The sequence below is a fragment of the Nycticebus coucang genome, chromosome 2, assembly GCF_027406575.1.
Source record: "Nycticebus coucang isolate mNycCou1 chromosome 2, mNycCou1.pri, whole genome shotgun sequence".
NCBI lineage: Eukaryota > Metazoa > Chordata > Mammalia > Primates > Lorisidae > Nycticebus > Nycticebus coucang.
This window is the reverse complement of record NC_069781.1, coordinates 93,399,094-93,415,538: the sequence shown is the minus strand read 5'-3', so window position 1 is coordinate 93,415,538 and position 16,445 is coordinate 93,399,094. Positions and strand designations below refer to the sequence as shown.

Sequence of the window (16,445 nt, the reverse complement as noted above, 5' to 3'; positions counted from 1 at the left end):
GATAGAAGTGTGCAACTAGGTTAGATTTGTTTGTATTTAACAGGGGAAGAAAGCAGTAGCTTAAATATTATGGAAGTTTATTTCTCTTATAAAGGGTACTGATTGTCAGCAGCCTAGGGCAGGTATCACAGCCTGTGGTGTCACCAGGGCCTCTGCATCCTGCCTTTCTGTTCTGTATCCCCCAGCAGTCTCTTTCCATCATCAGAGTGACCTTGTGTCCCCAAAGGGCTGCAGGAACTCCAGTTGTCTGGGAAGAGTAGTCTATTAGCTGGAAACTTTGCTGCCGTAGGTAAAACTGGTATTCATGACCAAGGTAGGGAAGGGAGACAGTTGAGTGGGAAACTTAAAAATCTGTTACAGAATCATCTGACTTAATAGAATCTCTTTTATTTTCTTGTTTATATAAAAGAGAGTTTCAAGTCCAAGCTTCAACTGGGGATTAGAATGCTGTTTGTTGTTGTTATTAGTGTTGAAATACACTGTTGACTGTTTATAAGATTTTAAGGGTTTCTTATTAAGCTCTGGAAACATTTTAAATGAATTAAGAAATTATACAGGGTATATGGAAGGAGGTATTTTATGTTAATTTGGAAGCACAATAAGTGTTTTATAAGAAGATTTGAAGGAATGCTTTAGAACAGATAAGTATAATTTTTTAAATATTAAAAAAATGTAAAATACAAGTCAATACATGTGTCATTTGGTATACCCTAGATTTCCACTGGTATTTATTTTAAACCTGTTCCATCAGTAAACCTTCAACTTGTATTGATTTCATAAGGAACCATAACACAAGTATCTTCTCTTTTCTTCATCTTTCTCCTAGAACAGCGTTGGGGTAATGACTGTTTCCTTTGTGATAAATGTGTTTTTTGTCTTTTCTCCTGTCCTCCTCTCTTCTATGATCCCTCTCCAAAAGTGCATACTCCTTCCATGTCACTGCCGATGGTCAGATGCAGCCTGTCCCTTTTCCTCCCGATGCCCTCATTGGACCCGGAATCCCCCGACACGCTCGCCAGATCAACACCCTCAACCACGGGGAGGTGGTGTGTGCAGTGACCATCAGCAACCCCACGAGACACGTGTATACGGGTGGGAAAGGCTGTGTCAAGGTCTGGGATATCAGCCACCCTGGCAATAAGAGTCCTGTCTCTCAGCTTGACTGTCTGGTGAGTGAACAGGAACTGGTGCACAAGGGTAATTTCTCCCTGGAGACTCAATAAGGAAATAGCTGTCCAGGTCTGGGTTTTATTCCCATTATGAGGAAATGGAAGCCCCTTCTGTTTCCTGTGTCGGCTATTTAAACCACTTCCACCCCCTCCACAAATGTGAGCGTTTTATTTGTTGCGACTGCAGTGGTAAGACCCAGACTTGATGGATTTCTTTTTTTAAGTGTTTCTTACAGTGGTTTGCAACTTTCCTTGTGTGGATGTGGAATAGAAAGGGTTTACCATTTAATGGATGGTAAGGCACAGCTAGGCCTGGACCCTGATTTTTCCCATCTACTCCATTTTTAATTTCCCTACAACCTTCAAATAAATATTGAAAAGTAAACGTCTGATAGTGTGGCATAAAACCCATTCTGGAAATTTGCCATGAAAGAGATGGGAACTCCAGATGTGCGCATTGATACCAGGCTTAACAAAGCTGTCTGGGCCAAAGGCATAAGGAAGGTCCCATACCTATCCGTGTGCGGTTATCCAGAAAACGCAATGAAGATGAAGATTCACCAAACAAGCTCTATACTTTGGTTACCTATGTACCTGTTACTACTTTCAAAAATCTACAGACAGTCAATGTGGATGAGAACTAACTGGTGATTGTCAAGACATATCAAATAAAATTATAAAATCACACACACACACAAAAAAAACCCATTCTGAACAGGGTCTGTATTTTTAACGGAGACCTAAGAGAGCTGGTTTTAGTATCTTAACTTCAAAAAAGAGTTAAAAGATCTCACTGCAAAAAAATCAGGGCAGCCGTCAGTAAACCAGGAACAGTGAGAAAGCTTTCCCAAGACACCTATGCCGCCTCTTCCCAGCCTCTGAGAATACTATTTTGCATTTTTCAGGAACATAGAACACACCAGGGCACGTCCCAATCTCTAAACTATAACCCCGGGATTTACAGACCACATAGCGTTGGCCTTAAGCAGAGTCTCAGCTGCCCCTGCCCCTGGGATGGTGTCCGCCCGTGCTGTGCTGTCCTACGTGGTGCCATTTGCCACTGCCTGCTTGGAGTTGTAAGGATTCCAAATACAGTGTTCCCAAAAAGTGGCAGTGTTGTTGAGACACAGAGACTTTGTGGGTAGTTATTAGTGTACTTTTAAAAAATCAGATAACTTAAAAAATATCTCTATTAATGAAACTCATACTTAAATACAGCTCAGCATTCTGTAGTAGTAGGAGTATCCTTTTGTGAAGTTATGTGCTTGAAGTTTCTATTTGAAAGATAGGCCATTATTAAAGCATGTAAGAGAACTCAGCCGTACTTATTTGGGTATTTGGGTTTAAGTTGGAGGATAGTGATTATTTGGGGGTGTATAGGTCTCACTCCCCTTCACAGGTGTTGATGGATCTTTAGATAAGAGTCCTGACTAATGAAGACACAATCTACCACTGAGTAGAGTATTCAGAATAATGAAAACCAAAACATAGACAGTGTTCTGCAATTCCCAAACAGTAAATAATGGAGGCAAAAAATTCAGAAACTACCTTTTTTTTTTTAAGTATTTGAGGCACAGAGTCTTGGTTAGTCACCCTGGATAGAGTGCAGTGACGTCATTCTAGCTTACTGTCCAACTTCTGGGTTCAAGCAATCCTCCTGCCTCAGCTTCCTGAGTATCTGGAACTATATGCACACAGCACCAGCTGGTTAATATTTCTATTTTTAGTAGAGAAGGAGTCTCACTCTTGCTCAGGCTGGTCTCAAATTCCTGAACTCCAGCAAACTTCCCACGTTGACCTCCAGAGTGCTAGGATTATAACCATGAGCCACCACGCCCGGCCTCTTAAACTTCTTTTTTTTTTTTTTTTTTTTTGCAGTTTTTGTCCAGGGCTGGGTTTGAACCCGTCACCTCCAGTATATGGGGCCGGCGCCCTACTCCTTGAGCCACAGGCGCCGCCCCTCTTAAACTTTTGAAAAATGGTTTCTTCATCGAGAAGTACACATTCACCCACCTTAACACCCAGGTCAATTCTGTCTGTGAAGCTCAACATAAGGAATAGTAATCTAAGCTTTCACCATGCCCGGGCAGTATAGGGAGTTTGTTTTGTTTACTATTTTAAAGGAGACATTTGTAGTCAGACCCTGGTCTTGTTACAGAATTCTTGCTTTGTTAGAGTATCTGTGAAATACCACTCCTTAAGTCAAGTCAGTACAGCAGTTAGAAATACAGTGCTTGTTATTGCTTACTAATTCATTATTGTAACAGTTGGATCATGTTTATTTCACAGAACAGAGACAACTACATCCGTTCCTGTAAATTGCTCCCTGATGGCTGCACTCTCATAGTTGGAGGGGAAGCCAGCACTCTGTCCATTTGGGACCTGGCGGCTCCAACCCCACGCATCAAGGCGGAGTTGACATCCTCAGCCCCTGCCTGCTATGCCCTGGCCATCAGCCCCGACTCCAAGGTCTGCTTCTCATGCTGCAGTGACGGTAACATCGCCGTGTGGGATCTGCACAACCAGACGCTGGTGAGGTGAGCAAAAATGGTTGTCTGAGGGAGGCTTCCCCCTGGAGTAGCAGGGCCAGAAGATCTCCTGTGACCTCTGTTTCTCTGGCTGCCCTGCAGGTGCTAAGCTTGCCCTCGGGAAGCCTATTGTATGCCAGGCTTGGAGCTAGGCGCTAAGGTGCAGAGATAAAGTTGTGTTTCTGCTTTTGGGAGGCTTACAGTTGTGCTGCTATGCTCGGTATCATGAGACTTTTTTTTCCCTTAATATTCTAGTCCTTTGCCCTCCCCCCCCACACACACACCCACCCACCATGTTTAAAAAATTTTCTGGCATTTGCCAAGGAGAGCCTGTTGTGTATTGCATGACAGTATGAAGGGCCCTCGGTGCTACATGTTTTTGGTTTGGCTAGCACCTTGTTTGTGCAAACAGGAACCGACTGATGAGAGAGAATAGAAAATCAACAAAGAGACACGGGAAGAGGAGATACCATGAATTTTACCCACAGAATGGTTTTGAAGTTCCTGTGTTTCTCAATAATGAAATAAGAGTCCTGCCCAAGGGTCATTGCACCCACGAGCTAGGGGTATCTTCCTACAATCTTCTCTCCTAACCTTCGCCGCTGCCATGGCTCTTTGTCCTTGGCTCCTCCACCACGTGCCCCCTATAGAAATCAGTGCTCACACCAGAGATGTTCTTAGAAAAGTCTTTTTTAAAAGTAAGCACTAATGAAACGTCAGTGATAAAATTAGCATGTGTCTCCTTTTGTTTCACATTTCATCTTGGCTCAGAAACCATCTCTATGTCTGCTGCAGTCTGAGGCCTGTGGCTTACTTGGCAAGCTTCCTGTCATGCTCCAGGGCCACGTGCAAAGAGAAGGGATGGCCCGTAAAAGTCGTCACGACAGCTTACTTGCTCTTCAAACCTCCTCTGTGGAAACCCATTAAGTGTCATTGAGCCAACCCCTATCTCTGCACACTGGTGACGGTGCAGCAGTGATTTTCCTCTTACCACTTGCTGCGTGGAGCAGAGTGAACAAAATGGAATAATGGAGCCAGAGCTGAAAGTTCCTTTGACCTTTTAGCCTACCAGAAACTACTTGGTTTTCTTTTTCTTTCTTTAACTTAATAAATAGCTCTTTCAAAATATTAATTTTAAGAGCTTTTCAAATACTGCTCCATCACATCCTCATAACATCTGTACTGGAGTTCTCCCCACCTTACAGATGAGGAAACTGAGGCACAGAGAGGTCACAGTACTCGCTCCACGTGATGTCACTGGACCTGAGATGGGAGCCCAGGTGTTCTGCTTTCTTACCTGCACCCTGTGCCCTATACCCCACCCCCACTCTGTGTCAGCTCCCAGGGAGTAAAGTCCTGTTGGATATGATGGAGTAGCACTTTATAGATCTTTCTAAATTTGGACAGGCCACAGGTGGCTGTTCTGTGTGACAGGGCGACGTAAAGCCTATTGGGTGTCTTTGACTACTGTACCCTGGTGCATAGTCATAGGCTCTGCCTCAGTGATGCTAAGTTGTATGGATGGCGGGTATGGGGGAAGGGACAGAGGGACACCCACCCAGTGCCGAACGTCAGCAGGGAAGGATGTCTTTAGCCAAGGAGTAAGAACATGCAGTGAGTCAGAAAGGTCAAAAGAAGTCAGAGGGTGAAGAGGAGATCATTGACTCTCCTGATCTGTTTGAAGGAGAGAAAAGTGGTACTTTGGAACAGTGAAGCAGGGACTGTACCAGGTCTGTGTGACCTGTGGGGAAGTTCAGAGGGAACAGTTGAGGAGTGGAGGAGAGGACTGAGCCTGATGCTGAATTGCAGAAGTTGGGATAGCTTACTGGGGGAAAGTTTTTGAAGTGATGGTTCACTCTTGGCCCATAATTTAGGGCAACAGTGTTGCTTGTTCCTTCCCTTGCACTCTTTTAAATTCCAATCTCAGATTTAAAGTTTGGAGTTCTGTGGTTATAATGTTGGGGGAGCCAAGAGGCAGAAAAGCCATGGAGACCTTCCTCCGTATTGAAATTCCCTAGCAGTTCATCTGTCTGGTTCTGAGGGTGGGTCCAGACCTCACTCATCTTTTCCGTCCACTCTCACACCAGGTCCCTGAGTCCTGAACAACCACCAGCCCTCCAGTGACTTACAATGACCTCCTTCCACCAGACTTTGCTCAGCAAATCCCTGCTGGGCAATTGTTTTTGGTGGTGTTTTTTGGATGAAGCACAAGATTTCCTATTAAAGAATAGCCTTGTGCTCAGGTTAGAGGCAGGGTCTCACTGAGGGTCCCATGGGATCTGCCTGAGCAGTTACCTTTGTCTCTGCTCAATGCCTCTGAGGACAGGAGGCCGGCATGCATGACCCATTGTCTCTGGGAGTCCAGATTTCCTAATGCTGGGCTCTTTATAACACAGAAGGCAAGGTTGAGTAAATACATGAGCTCATGCTCTCTTGGCACGAAGGGCATTGCCGTGTTGATTCACAAAGACAGGAATGCATCCACAGCTTATAATGTAGCTACTTTTTTCTCTCGAGAACTCAAGCCTCACAATTGCAGGGCAGGCCTTTATCTTTTCTTAAGGGCTACACTTGGGATTTTGTCTGTTTGTCCTTTATTTCCTTTTAACACTTAAACAACTTCCAGACCTGGAAGGAGTTTACCTTCCAGATGGATTTGTCAGAGTAGCATGCTTAACTTCTGGGCAGTGACCTGCGGTGGCATTCCATTTCTTTCACACTCAGATTGTGGAAAAAGACAATCTGCAGGTGCCGTTTCCTGTCTTCCTCCAGGGAAGGTTAGTTTGATCTTGCACATCAGCAGACGCTGGCGAGATGACACGCATGCACAGGGTCCAAACCTAACAACACAACAGTGTTTACCTTGAGCTCTGGCAGGAAATAATTATTCAATCTGGTTTGTTTTATCAGGCAATTCCAGGGCCACACAGACGGAGCCAGCTGTATTGACATTTCCAATGATGGCACCAAGCTCTGGACGGGTGGCTTGGACAACACGGTCAGGTCCTGGGACCTGCGCGAGGGCCGGCAGCTGCAACAGCACGACTTCACCTCCCAGGTGACCAGCTGGCTTTCTCCTGGCCCAGAAGCTGTGAGGTGGCCTGGGTGTGCTGCCCTTGTCTCCCTCCCTTCCCACCCAGGGTAATAGTAGCTAGAGACAAACAGATCAGGGTGAAAATTAGAGATAACTGATTCTTGAAATGACACAAACAAAAACAACCCTCAAACTCTTAATGGTTTTAAAAATCCTGCAGGTTAAGGCGTGCTGGCTGTTTTATTTACATACGAGTTGATACGAGTGACAACATGCAGGTTTCCTTTAGCAGTGTTTGATTTGCTGTGCATGCTGTCATCACCTGATGCAGAGTGAGGGATGACTATTTGATTCCCATGTAAATAGAGCTTGAGAAGTGTGCAGTGATAGTGCTAGGAGTAGAGAAAAATCACAACGGCTCTGAAAGTTTATTCACTTGCATTAGCGAGTCCCCCTCTGCTCTTAAGAGAATCTCACTCTGTTGCCTAGAGTAGAGTACTGTGGTGTCAGCCGAGCTCACAGCAACCTCAAACTCCTGGGTTCAGGTGATCCTCCTGTCTCAGCCTTCCAAGTAGTTGGGACTACAGGTACCCACCAGAATGCCTGGCTAGTTTTTATATTTTTATTAGAGACAGGATTTCACTCTTGCTCAGGCTGGTCTCCAACCCTGAGCTCCAGTCCTTCTCCCTGAAAGTACTGGGTAGTATCAGGGAGCTTTAATAGAAAAAATGCAGAGGTATCTCCATGGATGCCCTCTTTATTCCTCATCCCTTAAAAAACAAACTCATGGCTGACTAGATTTACAGAGTTTTGGAATAGTATAAATGGTAACTTTGTGGCTTGTGAAAATATTTGGAAATTGAGTCACATATTTTGGGAAAGATAGTGCTTGCCATTGTAAGTGCTTTCTGACAGTAGAGTTGTTTTTTTCATCATGATTTGCCATTTATTTACCTTATTTTTTGGTAATAAAAACAATTTGACTCAGAAAACTTCAGACAGAATGGAAGAAAACACACACATATACACACATACATATACATACATATATATACACACACTACTAAATTTAATTTTGATATTAACATTTTATTGAGCTTCTCAGAGTTTTCCATGTTCTCTCTTTTTCCCAACATAAGTGAGATACTATTTTTGGTTGGGTTTTTTTTTTTTTTGTTGTTTTGTTTTTTAAGGAACTTTTTATGGAATTTCTCAAATATATCCAGAAAACATTGAAGCATATATAAAAGTATGGAAAATTGTACAATAGACCCCATATGCTTGTCACCAACTCTAATGGTTATCAGCACATGGCCATTCTTATCTCATCTGTTCTATCATCCCCATGCCCCCAAACTGGGGTATTTTAAAGTAAATCTCAGACATCATTTTATCCCTAAGTATAGTCATGTGTCACACAGCAGCATTTGGATCAATAGTAGACTGTTTGCAACAGTTAACAGTGTATTTTTACCATACCACTTCTATGTTTACTTATGTTTAAATACACAGATACTTTACCACTGAGTCCTAGTCGAGCACAGTGCTAAGTGCCAGGTTTCTAGCCTAGGAGCCGTAGCCTGCGCTATGTATCCTCAGCGTGTGCAGTGGGCTCTGCTGTCTAGGTGCATGTAAGTGTACTCTGGTGCTCATGCAACGACGAAATCACCTCACAGCCATTTCTTTAGAACATTTTCCTATCCTCATTGTTTAGTGATGCATGACTGTATTGCAGTTAGTATCTCTGCAAAATAAGGCCTCCTTTAAAACGCACACACAAGTATCATTGCTATTAGGAATAATTTCTTAATTTTGCCCACTTAGGGTGGAAACATTCCAACTTTTTTAGTTGTTTCATAAAGCTTTTTGACACTTGGTTCCTCTGGATTGAGCCTCTTACCCTGTAGACGTCCCCACGGTCCAGATTTGGCTGATCTGCTCCTTCCCACCACCCCCCACACACACCCACACACACACACACCATTTCTTGCTGTCCCTCCCCCCCACCACCTTTCTTATTGCCTTTTCACTTCCAAGCATTATTGGACAAAATAACCAAGGAGCCTGTTCTGCCTCTTACAGATCTTCTCCCTGGGATACTGCCCCACCGGGGAGTGGCTGGCCGTGGGCATGGAGAGCAGCAATGTGGAGGTGCTGCACGTGAATAAGCCTGACAAGTACCAGCTGCACCTCCACGAGAGCTGTGTGCTGTCCCTGAAATTCGCTTATTGTGGTGAGTTCAGCTGGAAGGAAACTGGAGGCCATTGATGGCCTAAATGGAAAATACTTGTAAAATAAAATATATAGTAGAGATCGTATCGGAAAAAATGTTCTCTGAGCAGCTGGACGCAATAATTCTATTGTTTTATTTAACATGTTCTTCAGAGCACAGGAATGTCTATTTCAGTTTGTTTTACTAATTTGAGAAAAGTCAGCAGGCAATGAAATTGTCTTATACAAGTTTTGGACACATGCTTGTTTTTAATGGGCATGGTGGGGGGAATTATTTATCACTCTGAAGAGGGGTGGGAGGGGATTTATAGAATAGGACAGGAGCAGTGGAAATTATGAACTGGCCAGGATGAGGGACCTAGGGTCAGAAAGTGGGGCATTTAGCTGGCTCCAGACTCATACAGTCTGCAGTGAGGATTAAGAGGGGAGACATTCATGTGGAGACTATTCCTGTACTGCAGGTGGTCAGATACTTGTTCAGAAGATAGATGAATGTGTGAATATCATGGATGAGTAGTTGTCACGTACTGAGCGCCTTCTGTATGCCATATGATGTGACTGGCATCTTACTAAGATATTTAATTCTTCCTAATCCCATTTTTATCGTGAGAAGTCTGACTAAAGTAGAACGACATCAGCGATTCAGTGCTACATATCTAAGGGCCTACTGTGTGTTGGATGTGATGTTATTGGTCTTAAGTGGCTAATAAGGCCAAGATCTCGTGAATTATGTCTAAGATCACACAGGAGATTTACTGAGGAGTCCAAATTTAAAACCTCTGCTCATGTCCTAGACCAACCCTTTGGGCATAATAGTTCATGCATTAAAAATGCTGTCAGTTTGGTTAAGTCCAACTTACTAATAGTATAGTAGGAATTATTTATTTATTTGCTTATTGTAAGAGATGGGGTCTTGCCATGTTGCCCAGGCTGGACATAGCATGAATTTTAATCTTGCTGAGACTGCATATGCCTTTGTAATTGTAGGTAAATGGTTTGTGAGTACTGGAAAAGATAACCTCCTCAATGCCTGGCGGACCCCCTACGGAGCCAGCATATTCCAGGTAGGTGCCCCTTACCTGGAATGACAGTTTAACCATGGTGTCACTTTTGAAGCTAGAAAATAAGGGTGCCTCTGAGGGAGCAGGGCCCCAGAGTGTCCTTATTCCACATTGAACACACCCCCATTATTTTTCTTCCAGTCCAAAGAGTCCTCGTCGGTGCTGAGCTGTGACATCTCTGTGGATGATAAGTACATCGTCACTGGCTCAGGGGACAAGAAGGCTACAGTCTATGAAGTCATCTACTGAAAACATTATGTGGTTTAACATTTATAGTTGAATTGGGCCAAAATGTTTTGAATTTGTAGAAATAGAAAAGTTGTAACTTTAAAAGAAAAAAAAACACCTAGAAAAACCTGTTTCCAAACCTTGACACAAAACTACTTTGAGTCTACAAAGACGTGTGGACGAGTCCATCAGCAAAAGGTCACCTGTCTACCTAGACCAGATGGAGCACCGAGGCCAAGTGGACAGAGGGCCAAGGGTTGTGGGATGGAGGGATGGCTGACCTGTCAGAGCCCTCTCTTCCTGGGTGATCTATTGATCACGCCTTGCCCGAGTGTGAGATTACCTTTCTGTTCCTTGCAGTTCACCTCACGTTCCGTCCTTCGTAGAGCAGTGGTGTCTCCAATGACCTTGTTTCCTGGTTTTGCATCTTGTGAAATGTTTTTTTGTATTTTTGTTGAAGGTTAAACATTTGTATAAATTGTAAATATATTTGGTTTATTACAGTAAAGGCTTTAGTACCAATAAATGGTTTTCCTCTTCCTTCTTTATGGTTTTTATCAAAGCTTTGAGATCATCGATGTGGGTTTTATAAGTCTATACATTTATAGGGGAAGTTTTGAAACACACTTCTTAGGTTTAATTATATTTGATTGCAGACGCCTATTGTACTTGAACCTAATTCATCAAACATTTCTGGCTAGGAACTGTAAGTAATTAAAGGTGTTTTATTTAGGAAACTAAAATTACTCCATCAAGATTCTTTCTTTTGTTGTGATACTCTTCTGATTCAAGTTCACAAGTTAAAGCTCTACTTTTTCCTATTGATTCATTAGAAGGCAGAATATTCTTTTCTCTAAGAAGGCCCCAATCTTTTCAAATCTATATTCATTCTTTACTAGCTTCACTTGGGTTTTGTGTTATGACCTGTGATGCTCAGAAAGCTGTGGAGTGCATTACCCTGCAGAAAAAAGGTGGGAAGTCAGCTGGTTGTGTCTTCACTAATACTTATTTGATCTATTATACCCTGTTTCCCTGAAAATAGGACAGTGTCTTATATTAAGGTGTGCTCCCAAGATGTGCTAGGTCTTATTTTCAGAGGACGTCTTATCTTTCCTGTAAGTAGGTCTTATTTTCAGAGGATGTCTTATTTTCGGGGAAACAGGGTATTAATATACTTCAGCCAACCATAGCCAGCCCTTCCCTCTGTTCTTCCCATTAAGGCTTTCCTGGCAGCTTCAGCCATTGTTATCTGTTATTTTTCTGTATCTTTGTGGACAAGCTTTTACGAAGTTGATGAGATGAAATCTGTAACCCTGGGCTTTTCAGAAGTTACTGTGCATGGTTTCTTCCTGAAAGCTACATGGTTCATTCTTTGTGTTCCTATTACTTATTGTTATATTTTAGAAAATAATGGCTAATAATTTCAAGCCAATTTTCCTGGCTGTTTAAAAATAGCACCTAAGGAATTTTTAATGTTCTTGTTTTCTTACGATCCAGCAAGTTGTTGGCAGTTTGTCTTCATCTTTTTTGTTACTGAGACCTTCTTGTTTTTTGTATATTTAAAAACATTACTTCGTTTGCTTTTTGCCAAAAAAAAAAAAAAATTGTTTATGTACGGAGTTTGTTAAATATTTTCACTTCTCATTAAGCAAATGGCAAACCCCTAATTACTGAAGCTGATTTTGCTCTCATCCCTTCCTTGTATAATGAAGTAGCTTTCTATCCTACAGACTCAAATGGCTTATTAATGGAGTGTTTACTTTTTCTGTTCTCTCCTTCCCTGCCTGACTTCACTATTTTCTCTAATAGAAGAATGTTAGAGACCTAAAAACGCGGTGACTTAAAGACCACCAGGGTTTCTCTCCCTCCCACCTAGGACCTGGGGACCCAGGCCAGCCATTTGGCTCTGCTTGCCCCCACTTCCAGCCAGCAACAGGGAAAACAGTGGAAGTCCAGTTAAAGGAAATGCTTCCAAGCAGGTGACTGGAATTAGTTCCATCACTTCCATCTGCCAGTCCATTGGTGGGGACTTTGTCACATGGTGGTTACAACAGAGCTTGGAAAATGCTATGTTCTGCTGTGTAGCTACGTGCTTATGGAGTATGGGTGAAAGTCCTATTTTCTGTTGGTAGCATTTCTCCCTTTATTTCCCTTCATGCTTTATAGTTTCCCAAGCTTTTGATAGTCTTTCTCCAATGGGGTTTTTCTGAGAGGCTCAGGTGGGCTTTACCGACTCGTAGATCATCTCAAATCTGATGAAGCCAGTTCCGTTTGATTTTAGATGAGACACTGGGTTGGTGGCAAGAGTCCTGGAAGGGGTTTTCTAGTGGAATCTTCAATGACCAGGGCATTAGAATCTTGGGGGGAATTGTCCAGACAATTGGGGGTTCCCCCTTGGAAGACAGGAACAAAGAAAGTCGCCATGCCTGCCTTTCCGGGTCGAGACTCAGCAGTGGGGGTATGCACAGAGCTGTGAGCTGCAATCATGCATGTTTCCTCCTGAAGGCTGCAGGACTCATTCTGAATATTCCTGTCATTTAGGTGTGTAATAGACCCCACAAATGAGCGCTCCTTTCCTCCTCAGCTGTGACTGTAGGTGTTGCCACTACCCCAGGAGATTGGAACCACACCACTTTTTGACACCCAATAAGCCAGATAGTTCTTGCCCTGAACATGGTTACATAGCAGGATACAGCACATTTAGGTTCAGCTCATCACTGTTGCCCTCTGTGTGCCTCTGTATGTGAGGCAGTTTCACATAGAAATGTGTGGGGAGATGATTATCATTATCCCTATTTAACCAAAGGTCAGGGAAGCTGTGTCCCCTTGGTCTCAAGAGAGATAGACCAAACTCAGGTTTTACTACAAACCTTGTTGGGGTTCTTTCAAATCTCATAGAGTGGACAGTGATTGCACAGGGCCCTTCTGTGCCACCTCTGTGCAATATTACAGGTGCATAGATAGGTTTGTGTTCACTGATTTATAACTTAGTATAAACATTTGTTTTTCTCATTTTTTTAAATCAACAAAACATATCTAATATTGGGGGGGTTTTTTGCAGTTTTTGGCTGAGGCTGGGTTTGAACCCACCACCTCCAGTATATGGGGCTGGCGCCCTACTCCTTTGAACCACAGGTGCCGCCTTAATAATGGTTTTTTAATCACTCATAGTCTTAGACCTTGTATGTACATTTCTATCATGTAATTCTGTGGAATTAAATTTTAAAATATCAAGGTCCTAGAGAGATTAGTTTTGTAATGCTTTTTTCACAGCTAGATGTTTCTAGTACTTATTCTATAATTAAGCACAAAAATGTTTTATTGCTCTGATCTATTGATATGATCGTTAACATTTATTATGTTTCTGTTATTTGCGAGGTGATAGGGTTTGTCATGAGTTATGATAATCTCTTGGTGGCTGAGCCATGAGATTTTTTGGTAGGTTAACTTTTTTTTTTTAAGCGACAGAGTCTCACTTTGTCGCCCTAGGTAGAGTGCAGTGGTGTCACAGCTCACAGCAACTTCCAACACCTGGGCTTAGGCAATTCTCTTGCCTCAGTCTCCCGAGTAGCTGAGACCACAGGCACTTGCCACAACGCACAGCTATTTTTTAATGCAGTGTGGCCAGGGCTGGGCTTAAGCCCGCCACCCTTGTTATATGGGGCTAGCACCCTACTGACTGAGCCACAGGTGCCACCCTGGTAGGTTAACTCTTAAGATACCCACCAAAAATCCCGCTCAGCCACCCAGAGGATTATCCTAAGATACTGGGTCAGCCACAGTGGCTCATGCCTATAATCTTAGCACTCTGGGAGGCCAAGGTGGGTGGATTGCTTGAGCTCAGAGTTCAAGACCAGCCTAAGCAAGAGCGAGACCCTATTTCTACTAAAATTAAAGTAGAAAAAGTAGGCGGGCATTGTGGCAGGGACCTATGGTCCCAGCTACTCAGGAGGCAGAGGTAAGAGGATCGCTTTAAGCCCAGTACTTGGAGGTTGCTTTGAGCTATGATGAAGCCCTAGCATTCTACCCAGAACAACAGATTGAGAGTCTCAAAAAAACAAAACAAAAAACAAAAAATCTTAAGATACCATGACCAGCAAGTAGCAACTGGCTTCAGAGCTGTAGCACATTCAAATAGGGATTTAAAAATTTGATTTTCCTCAAATTTTCCAGCAGATCAGAGAGAGATCGAAGTCTTAATTTCAGCATTTTTTGTTAATTCCATCAGAAGACCGCTGCCTCTGTCATCTTTGGAAGGAAATTAAATGGTGACTTTTCAAAGCTGCTCTGGGCCTGTGGATCGTTTACTTCTGGAGGATATTGCTGTCCTCTCCACTGGCAGTGAAATCAGGTCACCATATTTTCAGGCTTCCCAGAGCAAGGTGAAGTTTGTGTAAGGGTCATGTTCTGCCCCCAGGGCATTTTCTATACAGATTGACAAATCATCTTTGCCTGCATACTTAAACTAGCACTTAATAACAGTTAAATGTTTTATTCTTCACAAGGTTTGAGTTTCTAGAGAAGTTGACATCAAACTTCAGTCTGTATCTGCATTCCTGGGAAGACCAGTTAAAATTCAGATTTGTAGGCCTGACTCCCAGCGTTTCTTCTGATCACTAGACCAGGGTGAGACTTAAGAATTTGCACTTCTAAAACAAGCAAGTTCCCAGCTAATCCTGAGACTATTGGTCTAGGGACCACACTTTGAGAAGTGCTGGTCTAGGTAATAATCTTTACAGTAGAATTAACAATTTAATAAAAACTATTAGATCCCTCATTTGATCCCACAATCCCACTACTAGGCATCTACTCAGAAGGAAAAAATCATTTTATCATAAGAACATGGGCACTAGATTGTTCATGGGAGCTTAATTTACAATCACCAAGATGTTCAAACAACCTAAATGCCCATCAACTGAGGAATAGATAAGTAAACTGTGGTATATGTATACCATGGAATACTATTCAGCCATTGAAAAGATGGTAACATCACATCTTTTGTATTAACCTGGATAAGCTGAAACATATTCTTTTCAGTAAAGTATCACAAGAATGGAAAAGCAGAACTCTTCAGGGCAGGGCACTGTGCTGCACCCCATCCCCTTCCCCTATGTGGACCCTGCAGGAACAAAAGTAGCCAGCAACCCCTCCCCATTCCCAAATGCCCTCAATTGGACCCTTCTTCAAGCGCCCCTTGCAAGAGATGGGTACCCCCATCCACACACTGTCCTTTGGCCACCGGACATCATGCCTCCCAAGAAGGATGTTCCAGTGAAGAAACCAGCAGGGCCCCTCATCTCCAGGCCAGCAGCAGGGGCCCCTCCAGTCAAGACTAAGGCTGAGCCAGCTGTTCCCCAAGCTCCTCAGAAAACCCAGGAGCCCCCTATCAATCTCTCCAAAGTTGTGATCGAGTTTAATAAGGACCAGCTGGAGGAGTTCAAAGAAGCATTTGAGCTGTTTGACGGAGTAGGAGATGGTAAGATCCTGTACAGCCAGTGTGGGGATGTGATGAGAGCCCTGGGCCAGAACCACACCAACGCCGAGGTGCTCAAGATCCTGGGGAACCCCAAAAGTGACGAGCTGAAGTCCCGGCGTGTGGACTTTGAGACTTTGCTGCCCATGCTCCAGGTAGTGGCCAAGAACCAGGACCAAGGCACATATCAAGACTACTTGGAGGGGCTTCGTGTGTTTGACAAGGAGGGGAATGGCAAAGTCATAGGAGCAGAGCTCATACATGTCCTCACCACCCTGGGGGAGAAGATGACTGAGGAGGAGGTGGAGACTGTTCTGGCAGGACATGAGGACAGCAATGGTTGCATCAACTATGAGGCCTTCCTGAAACACATCCTAAGCATCTGAGCTCTGCGGGTGAGCCCTCCCACCCCTCCTGTCTTGAGAGGCAAGTCCCCATCCCTTCCCTCAGCCCGCAGAGAAACCAAGGCAGTGCATTTTCTTGTGGGGTTGCTGAGCTAGCACCAGGGCTTGGCAACTTCTTTTTTTCCCCACAGACCAAGCGGGCCCCTGCACGCGGAAGCACGGTCCAGCCACCAGGAGGCCACTTACTGTTTCAAAATAAAGATGCGGTTCCTCCTTTGAAAGAAAACAAAAATGGAAAAGCAAGTATCCAATGTACTCAATACTAATATGAGGCCAGTAGATAATCTAATTCACATCCACATAGGAGAAAAACTCA

The 16,445-nt window shown here is 43.5% G+C and overlaps 2 protein-coding genes across 12 annotated transcripts in view; both read left to right on the top strand.

The window, feature by feature from the left end:
• Positions 1 to 10,778, top strand: part of TLE1 (TLE family member 1, transcriptional corepressor) — a 95,959-nt gene extending 85,181 nt beyond the window's left edge. For all 11 annotated transcript variants that reach the window (XM_053576231.1, XM_053576212.1, XM_053576238.1 and 8 more), the window contains 6 exons: positions 920 to 1,169; positions 3,459 to 3,706; positions 6,608 to 6,755; positions 8,814 to 8,964; positions 9,951 to 10,027; positions 10,166 to 10,778. In XM_053576231.1, coding sequence (XP_053432206.1) covers positions 920 to 1,169; positions 3,459 to 3,706; positions 6,608 to 6,755; positions 8,814 to 8,964; positions 9,951 to 10,027; positions 10,166 to 10,273 — 982 coding nt within the window. In that variant the 3' untranslated portion in view covers positions 10,274 to 10,778. The remainder of the gene's footprint in view (positions 1 to 919; positions 1,170 to 3,458; positions 3,707 to 6,607; positions 6,756 to 8,813; positions 8,965 to 9,950; positions 10,028 to 10,165) is intronic.
• Positions 10,779 to 15,477: 4,699 nt separating this feature from the next.
• On the top strand, positions 15,478 to 16,117 carry LOC128566839 (myosin light chain 6B-like). The gene has a single exon (XM_053563913.1). It carries the CDS (start codon positions 15,500 to 15,502, stop codon positions 16,109 to 16,111), a length of 612 nt encoding a protein of 203 aa, XP_053419888.1. The 5' UTR covers positions 15,478 to 15,499; the 3' UTR covers positions 16,112 to 16,117.
• The last annotated feature ends 328 nt before the right edge of the window (positions 16,118 to 16,445 follow it).

Bases quoted from the DNA above. Each gene is read 5' to 3' on its own strand.
- LOC128566839 (XM_053563913.1), top strand. From the start codon at position 15,500: ATGCCTCCCAAGAAGGATGTTCCAGTGAAGAAACCAGCAGGGCCCCTC.